The 20,829-nt window shown below is 41.7% G+C and overlaps 1 protein-coding gene across 6 annotated transcripts in view; it reads right to left on the bottom strand.

Moving 5' to 3' along the window:
• phkb (phosphorylase kinase, beta) overlaps positions 1 to 20,829 on the bottom strand; it is a 368,089-nt gene that overhangs the window by 81,814 nt on the left and 265,446 nt on the right. For all 6 annotated transcript variants that reach the window (XM_068049379.1, XM_068049377.1, XM_068049380.1 and 3 more), the window contains 6 exons: positions 12,742 to 12,825; positions 11,889 to 11,993; positions 7,135 to 7,217; positions 6,943 to 7,033; positions 342 to 403; positions 84 to 246 (listed from right to left, as the gene is read on the bottom strand). In XM_068049379.1, coding sequence (XP_067905480.1) covers positions 84 to 246; positions 342 to 403; positions 6,943 to 7,033; positions 7,135 to 7,217; positions 11,889 to 11,993; positions 12,742 to 12,825 — 588 coding nt within the window. The remainder of the gene's footprint in view (positions 1 to 83; positions 247 to 341; positions 404 to 6,942; positions 7,034 to 7,134; positions 7,218 to 11,888; positions 11,994 to 12,741; positions 12,826 to 20,829) is intronic.

Genomic DNA, 20,829 nt, shown 5'->3' with positions numbered 1-20,829 from the left:
TGTGAGGACAGTATGTATTTTTGATGTGACAAAGAGACAAATGAAGATATTAGTGGAGCATTAAATGTAACTCATTTCCTTACAGCCAGTTTTTGCAGAATTTCCATCGTGGAGGTAAACATCCAGTCATGCAGGTTTATCTCGGGTTGTTGCTGCAGATCAGTACCAGGTCCTACACTGTGCTGCCGTTTCACTTTCGAATGTTTTGGAAATTCCAGCTCTTCAAAACTTACGAACTGTGGAATTCTGAAAAACAAATCTCTCATGTAAATCTTGTTAAGGAAAGACACTATAAAATAAAAACAATCTTTTTTTAAAAAAAGGATTTAGTTGGACCATACTCCTCCTCTTCACTTATCCGAAGGAAGTCTAGTTGTTCCACTACTGCTCCAGATATTAATGTCTGCAATACAAATAAAAAGAGCTGTTCAGGAGAAGAAAAACACTGCTACATTATTAATGCTTTTTATATTATGAACATTATAATTAGTAAGGAAACTAAATATTTTCATGCATATCAAGGCACATCTCAAAAGAATGCTGCATAAAATGCACAATACGAAATTTTATTTCTTTGCAAATTCTTTGATTTATACAAGTTGAGCAATCCATTTAACAGTGCAGACGAACAACAGTTTAAAATTCAATGACAGATGGTCATTCATCAGAATATGTCTTCATTCTTTAAATGAAAGACCTCTACCACATATTCAAAATCATGGCCATTTCTACACCATTCATAACCACATGGAAGCCAATGATAAAAGTTGAAACAACTCCTACATTGGACCTTCCCACCGTCTCATACTACATCAGCCCACTATCTTTAGTATGTAATCTTAGTTCTTTATGGCTGGATAACATGACAAGGTAGATTTGATTTTTTAAATGAAACTATGTTTGGGCACAAAAATTTAGATTCTCCTAACCTAGAATCAATATCTAAAAATCTTTCAGATATATTGACATATTCTGATGAAATACATAATTGGAGACTTTGAATTTAATGCTATAGTAATAGGAAATATATATGGCAGATCAGAAAAGATAAAATCAGAAAAAATTAAAAGAACAAATGTTCTTGCTGAATAAACTTGCTATACGCATATTGGCTGCCACATTTCCTACATTACAGTAGTGACGACACTATGTTGGACAACTAGATTAACCATTCATCGCCTCATCTGGCTGGACCAAATAAAGCCCTATCGGGTCCTGATCACTATTGAACAATCACCCTGGAATACAAAGATAGCCCCCAGCTTCTCTTCTCCATTACAAATCGCATTCTTAAATCCCTCTCCCCTGCCTTCTCCAGCCTCACCTCCTACAAATGTGAGGAGCTCAAGGACTTCTTTGTCACGACAGTCGAGACCATCCTTTCAGCTCCCTCTGTTTTCCTCCCTTCTCCTATCCCACCAGGCCAAACTTCCCCTAAGGTTACCCCCACTCTAGCCCTTAACTCACACCTTTCTCTAATTTTTCTCCCATCTTCCACCATGCCCTCTCTGAAATCATTTTAATTTATCTTTTCTTGCAATGTGAGTGTCACTGGCAAGGCCTGCATTTGTTGCCCATCCCTAATTGCCCTCGAGAAGGTGGTGGTGAGCTGCCTTCTTGAACCGCTGCAGTCCATCTGGTATAGGTACACCCACAGTGCTATTAGGAAGGGAGTTTCAGGTTTTTGACCCAGCGATAATGAAGGAATGGCAATATAGTTCCACATCAGGATGGTGCGTGGCTTGCAGTGGACCTTGCTGGTGCTGATGTTTCCATGCGTCTGCTACCCCTGTCCATCCAGGTATAGAGGTTATGGGTTTGGAAGGTGTTGTCAAAGGAGTTTTGATGAGTTATTGCAGTGCATTTTGTAGATGGTACACACTACTGCCACTGTGCACTGATAGTGGAGGGAGTGAATGTTTAAGGTGGAAGATGGGGTGCTGATCAAGCAGGCTGCATTGTTGTAGATAGTATCCAGCTTCTTCAGTTTTGTGTGTTCTTGACCCATCTGCAACTTTTGGCACGGTTGAAAACACCATCCTACTCCAACGCCTCTCCTGCATTGTTCAGCTGGGTGGGACTGCACTCGCTTGGTTCTATTCTTATCTAACCAGTTATAGTCACAGAATCACTTGCAATGGCTTCTCTTCCTGCTCTTGCTCTGCAATCTGTACAATTTCCCAAGAATCTAACCTTGACCCTTTCCTATTTCTCGTCCACATTCTGCTCCTTGGAGATATCAACCGTAAATACAATGTCAAGTTTCACATGTACGCTGACGATACCTAGTTCTACCTCACCACCACCTCTCTGACCACTCCAGTGGCTCTAAATGATCAGACTTTTTGTCTGACATCCAGTGGTAGATGCGCAGCAAATTCCTCCAACTAAATTTTGTGAAGCTCAAAGCCATTGTCTTCGGCCACCGTCACTAAATCCTACCCTATCTGGCAAACGACTAAAGTACCACATTTGACACCGAGATGAGTTTCCACTACATATCCACCCTATCACCAAGACTGCCTACTTCCACTTCCGTAACATTGCCTGACTCCTCCCCTGCCTCAGCTCACTGGCTGCTGAAACCCTCATCTATGCCTTTGCTACCTCTAGACTTGACAAGTCCAATGCTCTTCTGACTGGCATCCCATCTTCTATCCACAAAAACTGCAGCTCATCCAAAACTCTAATGCCCATACTGTAACTTGCACCAGATCCCACCACCACCACTATGCTCGCTGACCTACATTTGCTCCTGGTCTGGCAACGCCTCAATTTTGAAGTTCTCACTTTTATTTTGAAACCACTCCACGGCCTCGCCTCTTCCTATCTCCTTAACCTCCTGCAGTCCTACAAGCCTTTGAGATCTCTGCTCTCTTCCAGTTCAGGCTTTGTGTGTCCCCAATTATAATTGCTGCACCATTAGTGGCCATACCTTCAACTGCCTACGCCCTTAGCTCTGGAATACCCTCTCTAAACATCTCAGCCTTTTGCTCCTTATAGCCCTCCTCATCTGCCCTAATATCTTATGTGGTTCAGTGTCAAATTTTGTTTGGTAACACTCCTATGAAGCACCTTGGGGCATTTTACTACCTTAGAGATGCTATACACCACAGACCACAGTGTATTAGTCGATCTTTGAAGCCTCCAAATATTGTTCAAAAACCGGGGCTCGACTTATACGCAGAGTACAAAATGTGGCCCGCAAGTGTGGGTGTGGCTGGTCACCATTTTGAAATGTGAAAAGAAACTTAACACTGGTATTTCACATTAAATCAATGTGGTACGGTGTATTGAACAAATCAATTCCACAAAGATACCTTTAACCACAATCAAAGCGTTTTAAAATCCGTCAAATTCATTGTCTTCGGCATCTGATGTAAAGAGTTCATCGAATTTATTCTGAGTCACTTTGGCTAATGGCATCATCATACGTATCCCACTCTGGATCAGAAGTGGTACTTTCAGTTTCACAATCATCCCTCCACAACAAATCATCTTCCTCTCCATCCATTGAATTGGATATTCTGCATTTTTTGAACAATCTGGTGACAGTTTGTGCACGAATAGCATCCCAAAATTTGGTGACGAAACCACACAAAACATCAAGTGGGGCAGCGTGCAAATTTCCACTCTTTCTGAAGGTTTTTCTCATCAACCAATCATCTATTCTATTCAGTGCAAACATGATTCTTGAATGGCTTGTTGAGACACACATCCAAAGGTTGAACTACTGATGTTAGACTCCCTGGTATAACTGCAATGTGGGTCTTATTTCTTCGCAGGCACCTCTTGATCACATTGGTTATATGGGATCTGAATATGTCTCACACTAACGAGCTGCATTCTTTACGTACGCCACCAGAACGCCTATTTCACACATTAATCGATCCATAACTTCATCCTTATCCATCCAATTGTTGTCATGGATGTGCACAAAAACTCCTGCTGGGAGCTTGATATTCAACATGGTTTTACGTTTGAAAATTATCATAGGCTTTAATTTTGTTCCATCAGCCATGCAAGCTAGTACCACCATGAATCTTGTCTTCTCGTGTCTTGTAGTTTTCACTAGAACTGTTTTCGAACCTTTCCACGCCACAGTTCAGTTGCTGGGCATATTGGAATTCATGGGCATTTCATCCATGTTGCCTATATGGCATAATGGGTACTCGTATTTTTGCTGCTGTCTGAGGATGGATGACTGGAAACTGGTAATTTTGGCATCAAGGTCTTTTGATAGTCTCAGAGAAATCTTCTATACTAGGCATTTTCATTCCATAAAACGGCTACACCAACTAACTATTGCTCTGCAATCTTTGCTGGACTCCAGGTTTGATTCAGCCCACGTAAGTGCATATATATGCATTGCATTTCTGGTGACGATGTAAACATTCTGACAATTTTTGAGTACCCCATTTCGATACATGCTTCTCAAGATCAGGCCAGTGACTGCTCCCTGCTCTCATGGCGCATTTGGTCTTGGGCATTTTCTTCAGGACGGATTCCTCTCTTCCATTCTTACACCAGTTTTTCACTAGCATCGCATTTCCTTGCTGCAGCACAGTTATTTCACAAGTTAGCAAATGTTATGACTTTTAGCTTGAAACTAGCTTCATGCTTCCTTTGTTTTGCTGGAGGACCCATTTCTCTTCGTCGTTTGCCACGAGGGGTCTGCTCTGTGGGGGCGTCTTAAACCCCTGCACGTTTTCACAACACAGCCATATTATCTGCTTGATCCCTTGCGCCCAGTTATAAGGTAAGTAAAACATGCATTTGTGAGGTGAAAAATTGAGGCTGACTATGAATGAGAATGTAGCTGAAAAGGGGGGTTGACTTATATGCAGAGTATATGCAAAAACATGATTTTTGGGGCCATAAAAACGGGGTCGTCTTCAATGCTGGGTCAACTTAAACACCATGATCTATGGTAAATGAAATTGTTGAAGAGAAAAAAACAACCGCTAGGATAGAAGGAAGGTGAACTAGATAGACCATCATCCAATCCTAGCTTTGAGATTTTCTATGTTTCCATTCATTTTATGAACTAGTAGAACAAATCTAGTATCATTTTTGGTTTAAGCCTAATCCTGTAAAGTGCCAATTGGTCCAAGCACGTGGCATGGAAATAGAAGCTGATTGACTGGAAAAACTAAGTGTGGGGCTTCCCATCCTAACCAATCTTTCTGATGGGCTTTCACAGAATCATAGAATGCTTACAGCACAGAAGGAGGCCATTTCCCCCTTTGAGCCCATGCCAGCTCTCTGCATGAGTAATTCAGCTAGTTCCACTTCCCTGCCCTAATCCCACTGTCCTGCACATTTTTTCCCTTCAGGTGCTTATCCAACTCCCTTTTGAAGGCCACAATTGAATCACCTCTCCCCCCACCCCCCACAACCCTTCAGGCAGTGCATTTCAGATTTTAATCACTCATTGCATTAAAAAAGCTTTCCCTCATGTTGCCTTTGCTTCTTTTGCCAATCACTTTAAAACTAAAATTAAAATTAAAACTCTCTGTTTCTCGATCCTTCTGCCAATGGGAACAGTTCAGATCCTTCATGATTCCGAACATCTCTATCGAATCTCCTCTCAACCTTCTCTTCTCTAAGAAAACAACCCCAGCTTCTCCAATCTATCCACATAACTGAAGTCCCTCATCCTTGGAACCATTCTCTTAACTCTTTTCTGCACCCTTGCTAAAGCCTTCACATCCTTCCAAAAGTGCAATGCCCAGAATTGGACATTACTCCAATTATGGCCAAAACAGTGCTTTATAAAGGTTCTTCATAACCTCTAAAATAAAAGCAAAATACTGCGGATGCTGGAAATCTGAAATAAAAACAAGAAATGCTGGAACCACTCAGCAGGTCTGGCAGCATCTGTGGAAAGAGAAGCAGAGTTAATTCGATGTGTTCCGATGAAGGGTCACTGACCCGAAACGTTAACTCTGCTTCTCTTTCCACAGATGCTGCCAGACCTGCTGAGTGGTTCCAGCATTTCTTGTTCTTCATAACCTCCTTGCTTTTGTCCTCTGTGCCTCTATTTATAAAGCCCAGGATCCTGTATGCTTTTTTCACCACTTTCTCAACCTGCCCTGCTACCTTCAACAATTTGTACACATATACCTGCAGGTCTTTCTGCTCCTTTTAGAATTGTATCCTCATTCTTTCTACCAAAATGTATCACTTTGCATTTCTCTGCATTAAATTTCATCTCTCATCTGTCTGCCCATTTTATTAGCCTGTCTTCTTGAAGTCTATCGCTACCCTCCTCAAAGCTCACTATCCTTCTAAGTTTTATGTCTTCCACAAATTTTGAAATTGTGCTCTGTACACCCAAGTCTAAGTCATTCATATATATTGTGGTCCTAGTACTTGGCCTGTGGGGATCACCACTTCCTCCAGTCCAAAAAACAACTGTTCAACACAAACAGAAAATTTCAGAAGCTAATCTATCTCGTTCTGAACTTAAAATCATTATGATTAACCCAGCTATGAACAACTTCTGACAAATTCATACAAGAAAAATCATATTAATATACTGGTTTTGATAACTATTTACAAATTTTCATACTACTATGGGAACTAGAATAATTTATCAAATTTATTTCTATGTAGATATAATTTGCACAATAAATTGAATATAACGCACAGAATCTTCTGATAAACCAACAGATGAAGAACTGGTTCAGTAATTGGGCAGGGATTGTTAGATTAACATAATGAATAGGGTTAGTTTGCTTATTCAATGATGTATTCCTTAACTGTTTTGATTTCTGCTCTTACACCTTTTCAACAAATTTTACATTGCCGATGTTTTGGCTGAACTAATCAGGCTAGTAATTCTTATTATGTATGGATTACCCATATCCACAGATTTTCATTCACTTCAGAAATACCATATATAGTCCATAAAAGATAGAAATTTTGACCTTCCTATACCTGAAGTCTATCAACATGAACTTTCACTCCTCCAATAATACCATTTTTGAATGCTGCCAACATGTCCAAAATGGGATTGAGTCGACTCCCTCTAAATGAAAAAAATATTGAACCAATTTCGGTTACTTTTATAATTCAATATTTGGAAAAGAAATTGTGAGAAACAGCATTTATAACAGAAGAATCCCTTACTTTATATTATCTTCACGGATCAGTACAAGGAAGAGAGGACGTCGATTCATCTTCCAATACTGCTTAGTAAACTGTAGTAAATTCTGGGGGCCAAGTCGATTAAGAAAATAGCAATTGGTAGGCAATTTTAACAATTACTTGTGAAAGAATGTTAGAATTTGTTACATTGGAAGAGTTATTAATTCAATTATCTATGTAAATTTTAAAAAATATTGTGCATCATATATATATATGTGAACATCACATCTTTTACACGATAAGTCCTGTGTTACCTATTTCGTCTCACATTTCGTCTTCATAAAACAGCAACAAAACACAATTAGATAGGTGTGGAACACCCAGCCGATACAAATCTTGAAACTCAAAAAGCTACAATTTAAAAAAGATGAGCCAATCAGATTGTTCGCAACAGCTTTTGAAAATTCTCCCAACTACCATTGTGTCTTCTCCCCAAGCCAAGCACTTATGACTGGAATTAAGGTTTGTAACATAATAAAGCATAAAAAACAAATTTACATAAAAATTATGAAACTTAACACGAGACAATGGTGTGTTAGAAATGCTACTAACAATGTTTTTCATCAAAGCTCATGGCTATGTGAGAAGCCTGAAATTAGCATTTCACAGAGAACAGACTGTGACACTGTTAACATGGAAAATACCTATCACTGCACTACCTATAGGAGTAACAAATTACAGGTACCAAATTTAGTAGATATTGATATATTTACATGGTAGCTGCTTTATGGAAGAAGTGCACATACTCTTAGGGCAACAGCAATTAGTCTCGCTCAAGTGCTAGTTCTTCACATGCAACCCTACATTGTGAGTATTGGCAGGCTGTGATTTTGGGGTGGGAGGAAATCACATCTAAGACCATTCCTTTTCTGAACTAACATTCACTCCAGTAGGAATTAATGAACAACAACGAGGAATAAGAAGAGGAACCATAGCCACCTTTTCTTCTTTCCAGCCAATGGAAATTCAATTCAAGTATAGTACTTGGCTGAGATTAGTTGACTCAATGAAGTTTAAGTCTGGAATTTTCTGGCGTGTACAATTCAAGCCCGTACAAGACCACTCACTGTATTCCGCAACGGAGGGCTGAATTTTACTAGTGCGCCGCATCTTGCAGCAGCACGATTGGAAGTCAGTGGCGTGCCCGCACTCAGCGGCCACCGCTGAGCTCCCATATTACACGCGGGGGCTCATTTAAATAGAGGGGGCAGAATGGCTACCCCCGATGACGTAGAGGGGACGGCTGCTGTGTCCCCGGCAACAGCGTCCGGCGCCACCACGCAGGCGCCATTTTTAAAGGGCTTCAGGCCCTTCGGCCTCATTGAAAGTTTTAAAGTGACAGAATGGTTAAAAATGCAGATATACATTTATTCACATTTTCAATTCCCTGTCCCATACCACCTATAAGTAATAAATGTGTAAAAGGCCCTCTCCCCCCCCAAAAAAAGTTTCATTCAGGTTCTGAACATCACCCCCCACCGCCCCAAATGTAATAACCTTTGACACTCTACCCCTTCCCATCATCCCCACAACCAAAAGAACAGGTTTTCCCCACTCACGCCCCCCCCACCCTGATAATTTCACTTCTCCCCTCTCCCCACCAAAGTCTCACCTCGGAACTCCGTATGGAGTTCCAAAGGCGTGTGAGTTGCAGCCAGTACCGTAAAATTGCCGTGGGATGGCTGTCGGGACCAGGTGAGTTAACTTGCATTTGATTTTAATGAATTTTCTTATTTAAATGAAGGTCCCGCTGCTTGGTGGGGGTGGGGGGGGGGGGGGCGGGAGGGGAGACAGGCCACTCCCGCAAGTATTTTACGGTCCTCCTCACCACGATGCACGACATCGAGGGGCTGATACAATCCAGCCCAGAGACACTGCAGATGCCCAACTGAAATTCTGTGTAGCTTTTTGAGAAGACATAAGGCCATAAGATCATAGAATTGTTACAGCACAGAGGAGGCCATTTGGCCTGTTGTGTTCATGCTAGCTCTCTGTAACAGCAACTCAGCTGATTCCACTTCCCCGTCCATTCAACATAGCCCTGAAAATGTTTTCTCTTCAGGTGCTTATACAATCCCTTTTTGGTATCTGATTGTATCTGCCTCCATCACACTCTCAGGTAGTGCATTCCAGATCCAAACACTTGCTGTGAGAAATGTTTTTCCCCATGTCATTGTTGCTTCTTTTGCCAGTCACTTTAAATCAATATCCTCTCGTTCTTGATTCTTCGGCCAAAAGCAACAGTTTCTCTCTACTGTGTCTTGATCCCCATGATTTAGAACAATTCTATCAAATCTCCTCTGAACCTTCTGTAGGGAGAAAAACCCCAGCTTCTCCCATCTATCCACATAACCGAAGTCCCTCAATCCTGGAACCAATCGCGATTATTTTGAACATGTCAATTCTATTTAAGAATTTTTTTTACATGCAATCTGTAGAATTAGACAAGATGAACAAAATAATACCAAGTTTTACAAAATGTTATTTATAATAAACTAATCAAAACGAATAAAACATGCAATGTCCAAATTGTTATCACTTAAGATAACTAAAATTCTGGAAAACTGTTTGGTGAAAAACCTTGATCACCAATTGGTGAAAATCTGATAAAGTGTACAGTGAGGACTGATTCCAATAACAAATATGTGATGGAGTAACACAATGAAATACTTGATCAAATTAGCAGTGAAAAGGAGGAAGTATTAGCTGTATTAGCGGGCTTAAAGGTGGATAAATCCCCAGGTCCAGATGAAATGTATCCCAGGCTGCTATGTGAGGCAAGAGAAGAGATAGCGGGGGCTCTAACACAAATTTTCAGATCCTCTCTGGCTACAGGAGACGTACCAGAGGATTGGAGGTCAGTGAATGTGGTGCCATTATTCAAGAAGGGTAGTAGGGATAAACCAGGTAATTACAGGCCAGTGAGTCTAACATCAGTGGTAGGGAAATTATTGGAATAAATTCTGAGAGACGGGATTCATCTCCATTTGGAGCAGCAGGGATTAATCAGGGATAGTCAGCATGGCTTTGTCAGGGGGAGATCTTGTCTAACAAATTTGACTGAATTTTTCGAGGAGGTGACTTGAGGTGTAGATGACGGTAAAGCAGTTGATGTAGTCTACATGGAGTTCAGTAAGGCTTTTGATAAAGTCCCGCATGGGAGATTGGTTAAGAAAGTAAAAGCTCATGGGATCCAAGGTAATTTGGCAAATTGGATTCAAAATTGGCTTAGTGGAAGGAGGCAGAGGGTAATGGTCAAGGGTAGTTTTTGTGAATGGAGGCCTGTGACCTATGGGGTACCGCAGGGATTGGTGCTGGGACCCTTACTGTTTGTAGTGTACATTAATCATTTAGACATGAATATAGGAGGTATGATCAGTAAGTTCGCAGACGACATGAAAATTGGTGGTGTCGTAAATAGTGAGGAGGAAAGCCTGAGATTACAGGACGATATAGATGGGCTGGTAAGATGGGCAGAGCAGTGGCAAATGGAGTTTAATCCTGAGAAGTGTGAGGTGATGCACTTTGGGAGGACTAGCAAGGCAATGGAATATACAATGGATGGTAGGACCCCAGGGAGTACAAAGGGTCAGAGGGATCTTGGTGTACTTATCCATAGATTATGAAGGCAGCAGCACAGGTAGATAAGGTGGTCAGGAAGGCATACGGGATACTTGCCTTTATTAGCTGAGGCACAGAATATAAGAGCAGGGAGGTTATGCTGGAGCTGTATAAAATGCTTGTTAGGCCACAGCTGGAGTACTGCGTACAGTTCTGGTCACCACACTATAGGAAGTATGTGATTACATTGGAGAGGAGATTCACCAGGATGTTGCCTGGGCTGGAGCATTTCAGTTATGAAGAGAGACTGGATAGGCTGGGGTTGTTTTCCTTGGAGTGGAGAAGGCTGATGGGGGAACTGATCGAGGTATACAAAATTATGAGGGGCATTGATAAGATAGATAAGAAGAAACCTTTTCCCTTAGCGGAGAGATCAATAACTAGGGGGCATAGATTTAAGGTAAGGGGCAGGAGGTTTAGAGGGGAGTTGAGGAAGAATTTTTTCAGCTTGAGGGTGGTTGGAATCTGGAACACACTGCCTGAAGGGGTGGTAGAGGCAGGAACATTCACGACATTCAAGAAGTATTTAGATAAGCACTTGAAATGCCATAACATACAAGGCTACGGGCCAAGTGCAGGGATATGGGATTAGTTAGGACGGGTGCTTGATGGTCGGCGCAGGCGCGTTGGGCCGAAGGGCCTGTTTCTGTGCTGTAAAACTCTATGACTCTAAACCGTTATTAAAAATGTGTTTTTCTTGTTGGTATCAATTTCATGTTTTCATCTAAGTCAGTGGGCTAAACCACAACTGACTTGACACAAATTCAAGTAGAAATTGCTTTAGCAACTTTACTTAGGATATGAACGAATATCTTTGCAGATCTTCTTACATTTCATAAACACTTTAAAGCCTGAAAAAATAATAACCTAATATTGAATTCATTTATGAAATTCCATGTTTTCCCTAGAAGTAAAGCAGTTAAATCAATTCATTCAGGATTATGTATGTATATGAATACAATATTTGTTTTACTCATCCCAATTATTGCTATACGAAATAATGACTTAGTGTTTGTGCTGTTTTTCTGAATCAAGATTTGTGTTTTTTTTCCTATCAACTCTCAATTCTATTTGGGTCAAGACAAACTGAGACTCTATGATTCCTTGGATAATACCTTTATGTCATCAATCAGCAGCATGACATCTTGAGCCATGTAAAAGTCACTCAAATCAAACACAATGGGATAGCACACAACTGTCTTTCCTAGAATTCTGTAAAGCTGCAAGAAAAAGAGAATTTAAATTTTACTTGAATTTCAAGACCTAAATCAATGACGGGAAAAGTAAGGTTTTAACAAGCAAATAAAGGCTTGAATAAATACTGTCTTCACTCATGATATTCATATACGATTTAATCCTGATCACAAATCATCTGTATATAAATATACACATACATACATTCAAACCAGTATTAAACACCATGATTGATATTGTGTAACAAACATAGCTCATTAGCAGGACTAATAGACCCATTAAAGATTAATTCAAATTAAGACTGCGTTCTGGAACTCATTCAAACATAAAAATTTCATTCATATTTATTTAGTTACCTCAAGCAATCTAATCACTATTGTTTTCTTACCTAATGAGTTATATTTTAAAAAGTGAAACAGAAATAGAATGCATTCTAACCAAATTGTTTTTCACCTCTCCTTCATGTTTAACCGCTGTGAGTGTTTTGGAATTAAAGACAAAAAAACCCTCTTAGAAATATATGATCTTATTGTTCCCTGAACCAATTATCCTTTGCTCTATTGCCATGCTTTACCTGAAGACTACGCTTGGTCTTGTATCCCATTGTGCAATGCCACAGGAGCTCAACTAGTTATATTAAAAATACTACGTTAATACACATCTGAATTATTTTGATATATTTCTCTTACATTATTAAAATGGTGATGAGTTTAAACATTAAATTTAACATCCAATTTGTATAATTTCTCCTGTAATGTTGAAAGGAATACTGACCTTTGATGTTCCAATACATCCAATGGGTCTGTTTGGTCTTCCGGACAATTTAAGTTTTTTATTTACACCCAGGTGGAGATATGCCTGCAAATACAATATTTGTGAAAATGGACATTCCTCTAGAAATTAGTCTCAAGTGGAAAAAAAATTCCACAAACTAACAATCTATTTCCTTCTAAAAACATTTAAATCTATTAATTATGTGCAATTGATACCATTAAAATAAGTATTTTCATTATAATTCTAAACTGTGTACCAGCTCAACCAAAGATCTAGTTATTAAGTTCTCAGCGAGAACCAAGGAGAACACAATCGACAGTACTCTGTCTCATAAACATGCACTTATGCAACAAAAATGTATTCTATTTGTAGCAAGCGAGATTGCATGTTTATCAAGTCTGGTACCATTCCAAACATTTTCCATAGTTGTGTGTGATGCTTCACAGCTTGTTCTTTATGTTCTCAATGTTATTTTTTTTTTAAATTGACAATGTTTATCATATTTTCTTATGCCATGAAAGTCCATATTGCACGACTGCGCAATAAAAGTCTCCAGACAGTAAAAATGTTACATATTTAGCTCACATTTTAGTATGGCAAAATTTGTTGTCTGAGTTAAACTCTCCCATATATAAAAATTGGTACATTCTTTCCTATGCAGTTATTGAACAGGGAGACCAAAGAATTTTATATTTAGCTTATGTGATTATGCATTCTCCAGTGAAATTATAGCTTTAAAACGACATCAGCGAAGTGTTGTAAAGTGTACTACAACATCTGCATTTGCCTCCACAAGGCAGTCCATTTTGTTTAATCAAATAATTCTTTAAACTAATTTTATATCATCTTTTTGGAGGTTTATAATGGTGTTGGTTTCTATCAGGACAGATTGTTGATTGAATATGTATTTCAAGTGTGGCCAACCCTTCAAACATCGAGAAGCAGAGAAAGAAACTGTATGCGAAGGACCACGAGTTTTACATAAAATAATATGCTCACTGTAATTACAAATATACCATCCAAGAAATCTGGAAGTTGTAACCATTAATATGACATCTGATATGCTTTGTTTTGGATTGTTTTTTTGAAATCTAGATCATAATCTCTCAATCACTTTTCCTTCCTGCTTGTTTCCTTCCTTATTCCCACTCATTTGTCTCTCCTGACCTCTCATTCATATTCTGTCTCTCTTTTACTCCATTCCTACTTCTTCCTTGCTCTTCTAATTTCTTCTATGTTGGTCTCTCTTGTTTCTGTTATCCTTTACCTTTCTACATTTTCACATTCCCATTCTCATTTCCTCCTTCACTGAAAGTTAGTCACTGTATACATCCAGAGAACTCCAAATTGTATTTCAATTTTTTTCAGTTACCTGTTGATCTCCGAGCAATAACTGACAAAAGTCAGGTTCTCTGCTGACGTTTCATTACGTTTCAATATTGCTGTTTTTAACATATTGCTGTTCATTTTGTATACAAAAGCCTACTCTGTCTTTTTTACAACACTGCAAATGCAGCAAAGCCCAGTAGTATGTTGAAGTTCTACACATGGTAGCACTGGCACCACCCGCTTTTTCCCCCCCAAAAAATATACTTTCTCCATAAAATTTGTAAAAATATATTAGCTAACAATTCAAATTGGACATTACATAAAGTGCAATACAGATCAGCATCTTTCAACAGAGTACATGAGATGCCTCATTACACTTGTCATTTCAGGTTGTAGTTACAAAGTACATTTGCATTGCATGTCAAAATATTCTCTGCTGCATACAGCCTGAGGGTTTTACACGGTTTCCAGCCCCTCAGTATACTATGGTGGGAGTGTGTTACACAGTGGCCTTTCCCCATTGAGCCTTTGCAGCGGCTGACCCAAGCTTTAGTGCGTCCATCAGTACGTAGTCCTGGACCTTGGAATGTGCCAGTCTGAAACACTGATCATTGACAGCTCTTTGGACTGGTAGACCAGCAGGTTTTGGGCAGACCAAAGCTTGTTTTTCGCTGAGTTGATTGTCCTCCAGCAGCAGTTGATGTTTATCTGTGTACATTCCTGGGAACAGTATGGAGTCCTGTGTTCGAGTTGTTCGGGATGAACCTTGACAAAAACCACTGCATCTCTTTCCAAAACTTCTGGATAAGTGTGAGGTTATCCACTTTGGTGTCAAAAACAGAAAGGCAGATTATCTGAACAGCGATAGATTGGGAAAGGGGGAAGTACAGCGAGACCTGGGTGTCCTTGTGCACCAGTCGCTGAAAGTAAGCATGCAGGTGCAGCAGGCAGTTAAGAAGGCAAATGGTATGCTGGCCTTCATGGTGAGAGGATTCGAGTACAGGAGCAAAGATGTCTTGCTGCAATTATACAAGGCCTTGGTGAGACCACATCTGGAGTATTGTGTGCAGTTTTGGTCTCCTTATCTGAGGAAGGATGTTCTTGCTATGGAGGGAGTGCAGTGAAGGTTCACCAGATTGATTCCTGGGATGGCAGGACTGACATATGAAGAGAGATTGGGTCAATTAGGCTTGTATTCGCTAGAGTTTAGAAGAATGAGAGGGGAATCTCATAGAAATCTACAAAATTCTACCAGGACTGGACAGATTAGATGCAGGAAGGATGTTCCCGATGGTGGGGAAGTCCAGGACCAGGGGTCACAGTCTAAGGATAAGGGGTAAGCCATTTAGGACTGAGATGAGGAGGGATTTCTTCACCCAGTGAGTGGTGAACCTGTGGAATTCTCTACCATGGAAAGCAGTTGAGGCCAAATCATTAAATATATTCAAGAAAGAGTTAGATATAGTTCTTAGGGCTAAAGGGATCAAGGGATACGGGGAGAAAGCGGGAATAGGGTACTGAGTTTGGATGATCAGCCATGATCGTATTAAATAGCGGTGCAGGCTCGATAGGTCGAATGGCCTACTCCTGCTCCTAGTTTTCTATGTTTCTTTGCAAAGGCACTTGCCAAAAGGAAGGTGGGCGACGGTCTCTTCCACAACACAACCGCCTCGAAGACAGTGCGCAGAGGCGGTGACACTCCGGGCATGCAGGAAGGATCTGACAGGGAGGGTCCTCTCACCACCAGCTAAGCTACGTCTTGGTGATTGTTTGAAAGTTCGGACAATGAGGCATTCTGCCAACTGACTTTGACAGTCCGCACGGGGAGCCATCTGACAGGATCCATCATCTCCTTTTCCTGCAGAACCTTGAGGACTTTACATGCAGACCAGTGCTTGACAGACTTGTGGTCAAAGGTGTTTTCCTGTACAAACTTTTCCAAAAGGGACAGGTGGTACAGCACGGTCCATTCAATGGAGCATTCCATGGCAACATGGCCAGACCCATTCTTCTTAACACCAGGGATGAATATACCTCAGCATGTAGTGACACTTGGTGTTTGCATACCGGGGGTCTACACACAGCTTGATGCAGCCGCAGACAAAGGTGGCCATCACGATGAGGGTGACGTTGGGTATGTTTTATCCCCCCTTTACCTAGAAGTTTGAACATCGTGTCCCAGCGGGCACGGTCCATTTCTGATCTCCAGATAAAGCAGAACATGGCTGTGCTGACTGCCAGAGCACAGGAGGGGGTATGAGCCAGACTTGAGGCCACATATAACAACGCCGAGAGCACCTTACACCTGATGAGCAGGTTTTTAGCCATAATGGAGAGGCAGCGTGACTCCCATATGCACAGTTTCTGTTTCACCATGGCTACATGCTCCTTGCAGTTTCTGGCGCACGCCTCGGCCCCTCCAAACCATATCCCCAGCACCTTCAGGTAGTCTGACTTGACGGCAAATGGGACAAAGGATTGGTCGGCCAAGTTCCCAAAGAACGTGACTTTGCTCTTGCCGCGATTTAATTTGGCTCCCGAAGCCAGTTCGAACTGGTTGCAGATGCTCATCAGTCTGCGAACTGACAGCGGATCCGAGCCGAAGATGGCAAAGTCGTTCATGTATAGGGAGGCTTTGACCTGAGTGCCTCCGTTGCCTGGGATTGTCACCCCTCTTATTCCCTCATCCTTCACAATAGACTTGGCAAAAGGTTTGATACAGCAAACAAACAAGACAGGGGAGAAAGAACAGTCCTGCCTGACTCCAGATTTAATCGGAAAACTTTCTGATTCCCACCCATCGATTGAAACTGTGCTGCTGATGTTTGTGTAGAGCAGTTGGATCCAATTGCAGATTCCCTCCCAAGCCCCATTTTGGAAAGCACGTCCATCATGTAGGTGTGCGATATCCTGTTAAAGGCCTTCTCCTGGTCCAAGCTGATGAGGCCGATGTCTACTCCCCTGTCCCGTACATAGGCAATCTTATTTCTCAGTAGCCTCAAGGCTATCAGAGATGTTCCTGATGGGTACAGTGCCAGTCTGATCGGGGTGAATCACTAACTCGAATGGATCCAACTGGTGATGACCTTAGACATAATTTTGTAGTCCACATCAAGCAATGAAATGGGCCTCTAATTTTTGATTTCCTCCCTCTCCCCCTTCTGCTTGTAGATGAGGGTGATGATGCCTTTCCTCATGGATTCTGACATGCTGCCAGCCAGAGGCATACTGTCGTACACTTTTAGCAGGTCTGGGCTGATCCAATCTCAGAGTCAAATACAACTTGACTAGTAAGCCGTCACTTCCGAGAGTTTTACTCATCTCAATAGGACCTGACGGCCTTTGCCAGCTCATCCACAGCTGGCAGTTTATCCAGACTTTCCTGCATACTAAGACCTCCGTGATAGAGGACAGGAAGGACTGGTAGGCTGTGCTGTCTGTGGGCTTCACGTTGTACAGCCCGGCATAAAATAATTGGCGGATCCTTAGTATGTTAGGCTGCAATGACGTTACTGAGCTGTCTTTTTTCTTCAAGCCGCTGATCACAGAGATCTCTCTGTGTACCTTTTGGAAGAAGAAATGTGAGCATGTTGCACCCTGCTAAACGGAGTAGACTCTGGACCGGAAGATGATCTTGGAGGCCTCGACGGCCTGCTGGCTCGTCACCTCTTGGAGGTCCTCCTTGACCTGGACTCCTATCGACTGCGGCAGGAACAGATTCTGCCTGCTCTTCTGGAGTCAGGACATTTCCCTCTGTCTCTCACTCACCTTCTGAACCCCTTTGAGGATGAAGAAACTCATGATGTTCACCTTGATCGCTTCCCACCAGTGTGTCGGGGACTCAAAGAGGGGTTTCACAGTTTGCCAACCTTTGTAATCCCTTAGGAATTCCTCAACATTTTCTGGGGCCAGCAATGTCACGTTCAGCTTCCATGTCCCCCTGCCAAACTTCTGGTCTTCCTGTAAGTGACAGTCAGCTATTAGGAGGCAGTGGTCAGAGAAGAACACTGGCTTGATGTTGATAGATCTGACCGTGAACGCTCGGGTCACAAACAGGAAGCCAATCCTGGAATGGCCTTGACAGGTGTATCTACAGGGCACTCCATTTGCAGGGTTGCTGAAGATGTTGTGCACCTTAGCATCTTTTACTGTTTCCATCAGGAGCCTGGACGAGGCGTTCAGTTTGGTGTCGGCCATGCTAGATCACCCAGCGGTATCGATGATGCAGCTGAAGTCACCACCCAGAAAGACTGGCCTGGACGTCACCAGCAGCAGTGGGAGCTGCTAAAGGACGGTCAGCAGCTCGCTGTTTTCAACCAGGGTGTACACGTTGATTAACCAAATGTACATTTTGTACATTACGTTGGCTATGAAGATGCGATCACCCACTATTTCCTTAACTTTGGAGGTGATAAAGTTGTTTCTGCGCATCAGAATAACCAGGCTAGAGGAAGGGAATAATTTCCCCCTGACCAGATCGTTGGCCTGTGGGACCACCAACGCGATCATTGCCTCTCGGGGCTGAGGTGCAGTATTTCACACTCCTGCAGTAACAGGTCATTTTTGACCTTGGCAAGGTACCCCAAGGTCGAAATATATCGCGTAGTGGACTTAATGCTACGCATTTTAACGGTGGCAATCTTTAGACCCTGTCATAAAAGATTTCTTTTTATTTGAAAGCTTAGAATTCTGTGTGTTTTTAAAAAAACTGAGAAAAAGGATTTTTCTCTGTGAACACTGAATGCTGAAACGGTATTTGAACTGAGTGGGGCAAATTGCAAGACACCTGTTCCAAACAACAGCAAGGGAAATGACAGGTCACATGACCTGATTGTTAGAGTTTAAGTTTCACTTCTTCATTGCAAAAGAACAGTAGGTGGGACAGGCAGGATGTAGATTATTAAAAATTGTCTGGAACCTGTTTTTTTGCAGACAACAGAAATACCTCTCCCTGAAAAAGGCGGCTTGCCTCTCTTGTAAAAAGACATTATACACCTGAGGTGGTGTCTGTGGTCTGCCTGGAGAGAGAAAAAGACCCCTGGAGAGGAAAAGACCCAGAAAAAAGAGAAGTTACTGCTCTCTATGCAGGAAGGCTGCTTTGCTGAGAGCAAGCCCTGTATTTTTGAAGGTGGCAGATTCCTATTGCCTCCAGTCTCTGAGAAATCCCTGCCTCTGGAGTGGTTTCTGTTGCCTCTTGTGTTTTGGGAGATCCTGAAAGCTCAAGAAAGCTTCGACTGGAGACAGCTATTTCAAAACCCAAGTAGCCTTGCTGCTACACTCTTTGCTGAAAGATCTGGGTGATGAAGTGTTGTGAACAATGTCATGCAGACTCCAGCTGCCAAGAATGAGGCATATTAATTTTGTCATATGAACACTTATTTTAAATTGTTGCTGGAGAGAAGAAATGACCTGTTAAACAAGTCAGTCATGGCTGGAAAAAACATTTTCATACTAACAGACAGTGCTTGGAGGGACAAATGGGCTATTCCCTGCTCCAATTTAACCCACAATGGACTCTGAGCACCAGGTATTGTGTGGAAGAAGAGACATTCCAGGGTCGGCTAAGACAAGAGAATCCACAGACAGATGTGGTCAGACCAGCTAGTCACATGACTAACCTGCTTGGCAACCTGGGATTTTCTGAATTGTACAAAGAGTTTGAAATGAGAAAAGAGTTTTGCTCCTGGAGTGAGAAGACCTTTCCTGTCTGCTCCCATCTCTTTTTCACCAGCCTCTGGACCCACTGAACAGACGTGAACCTCAAAGAGAGAAAAGTCTCCTAGACTGAACAAGGTTTAAGAAGAATACCATGCCCTAACGAAAAGCAAGACCGACCGACAATCAAGGACTCTACAGCAAGCTTGAACAGTAACCAAAATCATCTTTAGATATTGCCTCAAAATTTTCCACTGTATTTCTTCTGCTCTTTTCTGTCTCTTTCTGCATGTGTGTATTGCGTATGCATACTAGTGTGGGTGCATCACGTATCTGTAGGCGTTAACCGAATTAGAGTTTAATAAATTTCAACTTTTTTTCTTTAAACCTAAGAAAACCTGTTTGGCTAGTTTCTTTGCCTTATAATTGGAAGTTAGTGAACAAGGATTCACTAAGGGGAGCTAAAAAAGACAGTGTGTTTAAAACTAAACCATGTTACGATAAGACCAGCTGAAGGCTGAGGGGGAACCCTAGATCCCTTTCTCACCTGGTCGTAACAGAAATTTGGGGGCTACCGTCCTGGATTTTACCCACAGACAAATGAGAAAAATTGGAAGTGGGAAGGCAAACTGTTCCCAAACAAAAAAGAGCAAGATTTCAATACAGGTTTTCTTGTGGTTCTGTGCGCTTGAATACTAACATGTCTGCAACTGAAACTAATAGCTCCCCAAGCCAGGGTGCAGTAACTTGGGATAAGTTAAAAGCACTGTCTATGGAGGAGTTGAGGAAGTGTGGGATCACTGTATGTGGCAAGGTTAGGAAGTCTGAACTCCTAAGACTAGTGGCCAACCATTTTTCCCTTGAATCTGAAGAAGCAGAAACACGGATAGAAACCGACTCCAACAGGGTATTGTTAGCAAAGATACAACTGGAACAGAGGAAACTTGAATTTGAGGAAAGGGAAAAAGAAAGAGACTTCCAGAAGGAACGTGAAGACAAAGAGAGGCAGGAGAGAGAGAGAGAGAGAACCTTCCAGAACAAATGCGAAGGAAGAGTGCTGAAGTGGCTGGAGTTAACTAGGGGGCGACAGAAGAACCCCAGTGA

This window comes from Heterodontus francisci, chromosome 17 (genome assembly GCF_036365525.1).
Source record: "Heterodontus francisci isolate sHetFra1 chromosome 17, sHetFra1.hap1, whole genome shotgun sequence".
NCBI lineage: Eukaryota > Metazoa > Chordata > Chondrichthyes > Heterodontiformes > Heterodontidae > Heterodontus > Heterodontus francisci.
The sequence above is the reverse complement of the archived record's forward strand: the minus strand, read 5'-3'. Positions and strand labels throughout refer to the sequence as shown.